This window comes from Buteo buteo, chromosome 12, assembly GCF_964188355.1.
Source record: "Buteo buteo chromosome 12, bButBut1.hap1.1, whole genome shotgun sequence".
Taxonomy (NCBI): Eukaryota; Metazoa; Chordata; class Aves; order Accipitriformes; family Accipitridae; genus Buteo; species Buteo buteo.
In genome coordinates this window covers 34,594,766-34,605,112 of record NC_134182.1, presented here as the reverse complement: position 1 = coordinate 34,605,112, position 10,347 = coordinate 34,594,766, and the positions used below count along the sequence as shown (strand labels likewise).

General features: G+C 46.2%; 1 protein-coding gene across 2 annotated transcripts in view; it reads left to right on the top strand.

The window, feature by feature from the left end:
• The first annotated feature begins 2,172 nt into the window (after positions 1-2,172).
• ABCB10 (ATP binding cassette subfamily B member 10) overlaps positions 2,173-10,347 on the top strand; it is a 28,413-nt gene continuing 20,238 nt past the window's right edge. The window contains exon 1 of one of the 2 annotated variants that reach the window (XM_075043301.1): positions 2,173-2,649. In XM_075043301.1, coding sequence (XP_074899402.1) covers positions 2,289-2,649 — 361 coding nt within the window. In that variant the 5' untranslated portion in view covers positions 2,173-2,288. Of the gene's footprint in view, positions 2,650-2,860; positions 3,087-10,347 lie in introns of those variants that run through there. The other variant, XM_075043302.1, reaches the window with a different exon arrangement.

Sequence of the window (10,347 nt, the reverse complement as noted above, 5' to 3'; positions counted from 1 at the left end):
TATGGCACTTCGTGAGGCTCCTCACAGGCCACAACAGGCTCAACTAACCCATCCCTCCTATTAAAACTATCTTATTTTATTGGGTCTTTCCCCCTTTTACAGACTATCCCACACAGCTTTGCTCCAAAAAGCTCCTTTGCTCAGGAAAGGCGGGTTTGGTGGGTCCAAGGCCGCGTAAGGGCGCTGACCGGGCCCTCTCCCTCACCCGCGGGAAGCGGCAACGCGCTGCGCTGCCTCTCCAAAGGAGGAACGAATTAACCAAAAGCAGCGAAACCGCCCTAAAACTGCGGACGGGGGGAAGTTCAGGTCCAGATTCCCCCTCCGCCCCCTCACGAGGCGGCGGCCGGGGCGGCTCCGCGCAGGCCGAGGCCGAGGTCTCTCCCCCCCTCAGGCCGCGCCGGGCGGGCCCAGGGCGGCTCGGCCCGGCCCGGAGAAGCTCCACCCCGCCCCGTCCCGCCAGTCTCGCTCCTCGCCCGGGGGATCGATTGGTTGAGCCTCTATTTCGATTGAACCTCGGGGAAGCGGCGAGCGCCAGAAACGTCCCCCAGGTGTTCCCCGCGGAGGAAGAGGCGTGAAAAATCGCCTCACGCTCCGCCTGGCGCGGGAGCCGGGCGGTGGCCTGCCCCCTGGCGGGCCGCCGCGGCGCAGGGCGCTGAGGGAAAAGCGCGGCGGCCCGGCCTTAACGGAAACGTTGGGCGAAGCGTTCATTAAAAGCGTAGGCGCTGGTCGGCGGGAGCCGGCGAAGCTTCTCCCCTGGCACCCGTGGAGTGGGTAGGGGTGAGCTCCCACACGGGCACTGCTGCCAGAGGCCTCGGTGTGGAGTGGGGGTCGGCGATGGCCTAAACACCCGCTGGCGGGCCTACGGCTGACACCGGTCCCCCTGTGTCACCCCGCGCCTCGGCAGCCGAAAGCTGGCCGTGGTGCTCCGCTGTCGTGGGGCTTTGTTCGTTTTGGTTCTGTGAGGTGCCCCAGGTGCTGGAAAATGAAGACGGGATTTGGTTTAAATGTACAGTTCCTCCTCGCAGGCTCAAAGGACGGCATGGTAAAAGGCAGGGAGGTCGGGTGTGAGAAAGGAGGAAAAACAAACATTTTGGGTGAGGTTGCCATGCTGCTGCCCTCGCAGCATGGGTCTCAAAACGTTTCAGCCGTTACCTGAGGGCTGTGAGGAAGGTTTACGCTAATTTACTCAAATATCAAGGGGAACAGCTCTGGCAAGGTGGTGGTTTTCCCAGGATGAGGCTCCATCCCTCAGCACGCTCGCTGGGTGTGCTAACCCCTCAATTTCCCTAAATACTGGGAACTTGGCTATATCATTTGTGGTAGCGAAAGGCTGTATTTGTGTTTTCTCCTGCTCTTTCCACACAATTTTACCCCTTGGCAGACTTTAAAGCGTGGTTGTTGAAACAGTGCTCTAGCAAACCAAATCTCACAAGCTGACGTTAACTAATTCACAATGAAGCTTGAGTCAAAATTTTAAAAGTAAAGCTTAGGTATCCCTATACCGGGCTCCCCAGAGGGGAAAACAGGACACCGGGGTCAGTCCCCTGCTCTGGCTTCCAGTACCGCACAGCCACAGCAAAGCTGCATCTCTGGTGACTCAGTTTCCTTGTCTTAAATCAGGGTTGGAGGCAGCAGATTCTTTGGAAGACGGCTTGTACCCCGAGCAGTAATACACGAAGAAAATGGTAACAAGGAAGGGCTGTTCGTATGGATCCCGCAGGCTCTAGTCCGGGCACGTAGTCAGGCACGTGGTGTCTCTGAAAGGCAGCTCTGCCCTGGCTGGAGATTTTCTCTTGTCCAGACCAAGACCAAACGCATGGACAGAGGCAGGACGCGCGGTGGACACAGGCCGACAAGGCCTGATGGCCGGCCAGAGATGGCCTCCCCCGGCGTGACCTGCACAGGCCTGGGTGGGAGGCACAGGGGAAGGGGGCAGAGTCACCGCTTCCTTCTCCCGGGGTCGGCGTGCCTCAGCCCCCGGCCCCCTCCCGGCCGGGACTCTGCTGTCACCGGGCAGGCCGGGACAGACTCGGACGCCATTTCGGCAGGCCCCGGCCCCATCCCCTCCCCGGGCCCGGGCGCTGTCTGGTGTCCGGGAGGAGGCCGACAACCGCAGCCTTATCAGCGCTCTGCAGGCCGGCTGGGCCCCGGGCTGCCGCGGGTCCCCGGTTGCCGGCCCATGGGCGGCGGCGGCGGCGGCGGCTCGGAGGCGCCTCCTCCTCCTCCTCCTGCCGCAAGACCCGCGCGGCGGGGACCGGCAGCAGCAGCAGCTCCGCCGCACCGGCCGCATGGCGGGCTACCCGCCGCGCCTGCCCTGGCTGCTGCCGCTGCTGCGGCGGGCGGCGCCGCCTCCACCCTGGGCTCGGGCCGCCGGCGGCACCGCCGGCCTCCGCGCCCCGCCGCGCCCGGCCAGCAGGTGCGGGACGTCCCCCCCTCTCCCGCCGCCGCCGCCGCCGCTGCTACCGTCAGGCCGCCGCCGCCTCCTCCTCCTCCCGCCCGCGGCGGCGAGCAGCGCCCCGCGCTCGCTGAGCGCCTCCGGGGGCGCGGAAGGGCCGCCACCGCCGCCGCGGGGGGCTGCGGGCGGCCCGCCGCGCTTCGAGGCTGGCAGGCTGCTGGCCCTGGCCCACCCCGAGCGCTGGAGACTGACAGGTACCGGCCGCGGCCCGGGGCCGCCGCGCCGGGGGCCGCCCTGGGGCTTTGTCCGAGCGGGGAGGGGGCGGCGGGGCGCCGCGGCCGCGCTGGGCTCCTCTCGCCCCCGCTCCCCGCCCGGGAGGGTCTCCCGGGGCCGAGGTAAGCGGCCTGAGTGGGGGGTCCTTGCCCCGCCGCCCAACCGCCTGGGGGACGGGGGGGGGACGGCCCGGAGCGGCCCGCGGCCGGGGTGAAGGAGGAGGAGGTCGTATTTCCCTCCCGAACCGGAGCCATCTGGTAGCATCGGAGCACGACGTGGAGTCTTCGAGCGTTTTGATGCCTGTAAAAAGCTACAAACGTGCATTCTGTCCCGCTCTCCTCTTGCCACCTCTTAATTTGTCGTTGTTTTGAAGGGAAGGCAAAAGTTTGGGAGGTTAGAGGACTCTCCCATTTTGCTAGTAAGTGTTGGTTAGTGCCTCTGTGCTGTTCAATGCTGGCTTCACAAGCAGCCGGCAATGAACTCAGGCCTGAGAATATACGGAACAAAGTAAAAGTGGGAATCCTGAGCTTTTTAAAAAAAAATAAATTGGAGTTCTGTCTTCCAAGAATTTCTTGCCTAACACTTTTGTAAGATGTTTTGAAAACGATTGATTTATTATTATTTTTTTTAGCATCTATATGGTGAAGTCAAACACCACGTTGTATAAATTGTGCCCTTAACGTGATATCATCTACAAAGAGTAGAAACAAACTTTTCTTGACGTCGCTTCTTGTGGGGATAATAGTTGCTAGTAAGAAAACACTGACAAATTACTACACGGTTTGGTTTTTTAAAAAAACACCTTTATGAGTGGACAGCACATGTGCTATCATGGCAGTGTGAGGCCTGTAGGCCTTTGCAAAAACTTGGGTAGTTCCCATGGAGTGAGTAAATGGTGTTCGAGAGATCAGAGGTGAAGTAGGTAGGCTTTCATAAAGAGGTGGTTTTGGGAAAATAGGAGATACTTTGTACAAGATTTTATTCACAGTGGATAGTTACAGAGCTTCATTACATGTTGGCATTATGTAACCAAAATAATTTGGATCCAAATGAATTTTTGTAAGAAATTAGAATTATTTCTATGTTGTGAACACCTGTTTTATGCAGCTAATACCACTGTCTTGGGTGTGCAGAACAAAAGTGGGGGGAAATTGATGGGATGAGGCTGGATGGAGGAGGGAAAAGGTACAATGTTCAGTAAGGTTTCAGTCTTGCTCAGGATTATTTTTCTTCACTGGCTTGTGGACTAAAAAGTAAAAAGCCCTTTGCCAGTAACTAACGTTCCATCTATTCAGATTTTGGTGAAGTGAGTATCTGATCAGATAGATTACCTTCTGATTTTATGGTGAAGTTCTTTGCTTTTTCCATTGAAATTGAAACAAATAAATAAATCGGTTATTTTAAGGATGGTTTTTAGGAGCCAAAGGCTCCTAACTAACTATGAGCTTAATTTAGTTCCCTTTAATGGGCACTTGCTGTCAACTTGTTTATCACAGGCAGGGTAGGTATACTTGGTTGTAACTATGTTTCAAAATAGTGCTAAGTATCCTTAATCTGTGCAGTCTGCTCATGGTTTTATCTAAGTAAGTCGACTATCATGGTTACTAAAAATCAGCTACATGCAGTTTTGTCTTTTGAGATAACAAAATGGCCTGAATTGAAGTTTAAAAACCCCACAACACAACAACTTGATGATATCAAATCATGAGGATGGAAAAAATATGCAAATGTAATAACTGCTTTTCAATGTTCTGTTGGTCTTGGTTCTGTGAATTTACATGAAATTTTTCTTCTTTATTGACATCGTACTTAAGGGAGAACTTGTGTTGTTAAGTTGTAATTAAGTGGGAGAATGGAAAAGCTAACAAGGAAAATACTTTGGGTCATTATAGAGTGCAGGAATAACAAATGTGGGTAAAATGCCTTGTAGGTGGTTGTAGGGAAATCACATCTACCCATTGTGTCTAAAATATGTTAAAATATGTTGTGTTTTGTTCCTGTTGCATCTTTGTACTAAGAAACTAGTCCTTAAAAACTCAGTATCTCTGTTTTCCCTGCATTCAAAGAAGGAGGAAGGTTAATGGTTTCACTGTATGAAACAATGAACCAAGGGTCAAACATTTAATATCCTCTTCAAGTTCATGTAACCGGTAAAACAAATGCTGTGGGATCTCTTCAGAGGCTTACAGGTGCTGTTTCATTCTGCGAGAAAGTTGAGCTCTTCCAGATCTTTTGCATTGGTAGTAGTTGGTAACATAGGTGTATAGCATTACCGCTGTGAAGTGATATGTGCCTTTTCTGTGATTCCACGTGGCACAGGTCGTGATAATCTGCTCATTGCAGTTGTACCTTGAAATTCACGGTCACAGAAGGTGAAGTAGTTACAGTGATGACAGTGGAGTCCTGGGGAGCAGAGGATGATTTGTGAGGAGGTTGAGCGAGACTAGGTTCACCCATCTTGGTGTGGTGGGGAAATGGTGTCAGCTGAGGAGGTACAGGTACAGAGGTGAAGATGACCTGCTCCTGTTGTGTCTGACACCAAAAGAGACAGTCACATCTTGTTTTACGCAGGGCCTCTTCACCATCTGCTGGCTCAGGAAGAAGCAGTTTGGCCAGGAGTTCCAGCACCTCCAGCATGCAGCACCCCTTGCAATACTCTCCTTGCAGAAGGAGGTTCTGACCCTCCAGAGACTCTTAGGAATGAAAATAAATGTACCAAATATCATACTGTCACCCCCCCACCAAAAAAAAAAAAATCAGTTTAATATGTTCCATGTTTCACGTCCAGTTACTTCTAGAGCTGGGTAGAGTTGCGAATACGTTGTGAACAGGACATATGTGTTAAATTTTGTTGTTCTTACTTAAAGTGGTAAAAAAGCTGGCTAAATGCTATGATGGGAATTCACTGTTAGTGGCCACAATTTTGTGTAGTTTGTAATTAGGAGTTTGTAAATTCTGTAATACCTCCCAGGTTTAACAAAGGAGAGAAGTAATTTTCATGAATTCTTTGGCTGATCCTGTGCAGTCAGATCAGGTAAACCTGTGTCTTCAGTTCAATTCCATTCCCAGGGAAGAGGACAGGGCCATTGTTGACATTATTAAATCCTGCTGTGTGTGCGAGGCTACAAAAATGCCTTTTCAAAATGATTCCTTTTATTTCCTCCAGCCTCCTTGTTTTTCCCTGTGAGAATCTGTCTGTTGCACTTTATCCAAACCACACTCAAAGGAAACAATAGTTCTATTGAATTGTAAAGTAAGCACAAGGAACTCTGAAATTTTTAATCCAATAGCAAAGTGTGCCCTTTTCCTGTATAACACTTCCTGCACACTGAGTAAGAAGGCTTGTTTTGTACACAGGTCTTCTCTAGAGATGTGCAAGAAGTGTTATTTCAGTAATTTTAGAATTTTGGGCGTAATTTCTAATAGCTGTTTTCCTATAGGTTAAAATTTGCCGTTAAATCAGAAGTGCACTGCCTTATTCATAATCTGATTTTTCTGTGCTTTAAAGTTACACCAAGTGATGCACTTTCTTATCCTTGAACAAGAAAGACTGGATTGCTGTAGAATTATCTTTTGTAGTTTCTAATAGGAATAAATGTGTATAAAAACAATTCTTAAAGAAATGCATTTTAAAAAAATCAAAATGTTTTACCTAAGACTACCTGAATTTTTTAGGTGTATTCTTTGTAATGGAGTTCAGAAACAATTTTAATAATTCATTTGATTGGGAATGATTGAGGAAGTGAACAACTTCAATTTTTTTTGTGCAAGATGCACCTAGAAATGTAGAATGCATCAGCTGTGAGTATTGCTACTATAAAGTCATGTTTTCGGTTATTTATACTTGTATAAGCTGACATTTCTTATGTCAAGTACTTGAGTAGGAGTATCTTTGAAAACTTCAGTTATGTTAGGAAATTAAATTGGGCAGATACTATGTATTTAGTTTGTAGTAACATTTGAATGGCTTAATTTTGAAACTTTTGCTCTGTAGCATGAGTCTGAACATCAACAGGCAAGCCACACACTGTTAAGGATATACTTTTCCCACCTCCATTTAAAAGTTTATTAAAGTCAGACAAGTGGCATCTCTCTGAAAAATCAGTTTTCATACACCCATTCCAACCTTGACAGTGAGTCAAATTAATTGTAGTGTGCACAATGGGAAGGAAGCCAGTGGGAGCAGAGGCAGGGCTTACAAGCACGAGAATACCCTTCTCTTTGGAACCTGGATTGAACCCCAGTCTTGTAAATCTTGCTGTTCCTGTGCTGTCACCCTGTAGCTGGGAAATTCCTGGCCAAAATTTGGGTTCACCTCTCAAGTCCACGTACGTGGCCACTGTTTTTTTGTTACTGTATTTAGTTACTGTGAAGTGGTTCTGATCATCTGAAAGCAACTCAACAACCACACTTAACTTGAATTTTCTGAAGGCAATTCTTGTGGTTTTAAGATCATAATTCCTACATGTGTGGTATATACAAGGGTAACTTACTCATTGTTTTCTCATGTGCAGTGTGCCTTTTGTAGAAATGAAATAGGCTACAAGTTTTTTTGTTGTTTCCCCCCTAGTTTTTCTTCTGATTTTGTCAATGTTTGGTATGAAACTCACAAAAGGTCCAAGCAACCTTGTAGCTTTATCACAAAAAGTTTGCTTTTCTGTGGCTAGCTGGTGACAGTTCCTTATTTTAAATTGGTGGTGAACTGTTAATGAAACTGCTTATGTAAGACATTGCAGAAATGGAGGCTGCTGACCACTGTGATCCGTTAGGTGCTTACAACTTAATTTCTCTGCGGAATATTTTTGCTGCATTATTTGTGTAAATTGTGAAGATAGAAGGAATCATAGCTAGATTGGTGTGACATAAAGACTGTATTCTACACAAAATAGATGTGAACAAGTTAAATGTTTTAATTTTAAATGCACGGTAAAAAAAAAAGCTACCCTCTCTCCTGCAAACCTAGAGTTATTTTATTACTTTCTAACATTTAGTGATTAGAAACGGCTGATTTTTATGGGTGAGGAAAATCAATATAATGAGAAAATACAACAGACATTTTAAAATACTTTGTCTTTGAAAGGAATTCTGGTTTCTAAATATCTCCAACTGAATTCTATGAGTGCACAATTAATGGTTTATGCTATTTTAACATGTTGTGATAAAACACAGAAATTACTAGGATTTTCTTACTTTTCTGAGTAAGCCCTATACTTCTGCTGTATCTGAACTACAGACTGGTGCATTGTCCTGAAACAGTAGTCCAGGGAAGCTGCTGAAAACATTCAGAGGATTCTGGCCTGGCTATTTGAGCCATCCTTTTATTGTGGGTTTTTGCAGGATAGTAAGCTTTTAGAAATAAAAATTATAGCATTCCCCTTCCCCCCACCCTGAACTGCTTTTACATTTTGGGTGTGGGTGATGAGTTTTCCAAATATTTTTCCACAATGGCAAAAAAGAAAAAGTGAAAAAGAAAAATTTCAATGGGTTCTTAAACAGGCCTGTTTGTGACGAGATGGTTTTGAGTGTCTTAAAAAGACTAGCTTGTGGTACTGTTTGTATTGATAATAACAATTTGTAAAATAGAGATACCATCTTTCTTAAGAAAAAGTGAGTCAAGCCTCCATCTTTGCTTTCAAGCAGAGGTTTTGCACAGCTCTGTGTAGGCCTTCCGTCAGGCTGTGTGCCTTGCCACCTCTTCCTTCTTCTCTCCTGTGCAAAGCAACAGTCTTGTTTGCTCTTCCCTTTCTTGGGCTTCCTCAAATCACTGTTTTCTGCTCTGCCTGGAAGGGCACTTATTAAATATCTTCTCTGAAAGCTCTTCTGACAAACCCTCTATAGCCTACTCCGTAAAGGCTCCTTGATATTTTGTTTGCTCAATAGCAAAGGACTCCTGGCAGGTCTGTCCTGTTTGATCATAGGACCCTCACTGAGGAGCTACCGAGGGTGATCTCTGTCAATCCTGAACACCTCATCATTCAAAGAGCAGGCTTTCTTCAAGGTGATAGACTTCAGTAAGTTGCATTGTGAATGTTCTGAGCATGAGAGATGTCACCAGTCAATACTCTGGAGCTCGCTCCTGTGCTGGTATCTCGCTGTGCCCTCCAAACCCTGGACACTAGTCTTGTTCTTGAGATATTATCTCAAAGGTATTGTTTGTCTCTCTTGTTTAATTCTGTCCCACGGCCATTTTCTGCAACTGTTGTATTTCTCCAAACTGTTGTATAATCCTGGTCAGTCAGATGACCCACAGTATGCCAGCCTTTTCATGAGCTGTCTTGAAGATATTTTCAGTAAGTTGTGCAACTGTATTATTATTGTACCAAAGAAAACAGTCTTTGCCATTTGAAAACCCAAACTGCTTTTCCATGCTTAAAAAAAATAACAAAAGAAAAAGCACCACAGATTCAATAACCACATCAGACTGTCTATAGAATACTCCTATAAACATTTTCTAAAAACTGTGATCATCACTGGAAATAGTAACTTGCAAGATTCAGTATATTGACAATACCTGCAAATTAAGACAACTCCACTCAGAAAGCTAGCAGCTTTCCAGAATGCACCAGGAATGCAGTATACAACCATGCCATCAGACACGAACTGTATTTTTTTTTTCTGAGCACAGTATTACAGTTGTTCTTAATAATGTAAGGAGGACAATTCTAAAAGGTTCTTCTTGCATAATAATAGGTGCAGTCCAGATTTCATGTATGAATTTAAGACGGAAAGAAAACCACACCAGTCATACCTAATGTAGAACTATACAGAACATCCTTAAGTGCTTACAGTATACTCTGGAAGAAGATTCTCTCTTGAAATAAATATTTGCAGAACTGTGGCTTTGCAGGGTTGATACCAGTCCTTCAACCTCCCTATATTATTCCAAAACAAATTCCTTGTGGGCCAGGGTTCACATAGTGGAAATGGACTTTACCTAACTAATAAATATAAAATTTATCAGTGCATCTTTCTCCCACAAAAGAACAACTGAAGAGCCCGATCCCTGTGCATGCATATGATAGAATGCAGTAGACTTTATTCATCACTTCAAATGCCTTTGTGGAAATTCTGTGTTAAGCTAAAAAAGTCACTGTGTATTAGAATAAAACTACACAGATAACTGGTAAAGGACAGGCATTCTTGGTTACCAGTAGAAGGGTACTTCTCACAAATCCAAAGCTTGTTTTGTGACCTGCCAGCCCTGATCTTCAAATGAAACTGGTAAAATACTTACAAGATTCTGGGAGGTAGCATTCATAACCTTACTGAATAGTAAAAACTATGCTGTGTTACCATGCACTGCCAAACATCATCATTACCTTATTTTTCTGTCCTTCATCCTTCATTGGCTTGAACGATCTTAATTCATCTGAGGTCAAATTTTTATGTATTTGTGTTTAAAATAGCCCTTCCCCCAACAGGCTTGCAAGCAGTTTTTTTTGCTTTGAACACTTCCACATACTGTACTGGGGGAGAAGTATGCTCTGGTAAGATCCAGCAAAATTAGAAATTTTCATTCACGTGGTGGTGTTCTTGCATGTAGAAAATTGGTTTACGACTCTCTGGAGTCACTTAGTCCATGTTCTGAAGAGAGGTTTCCGATAGGTCTGCCCAGTTACTGCTTGTAAACGTCCTGATTTATCAGTTGGTAACCAATTCCTTGCACCCGAATACATCTA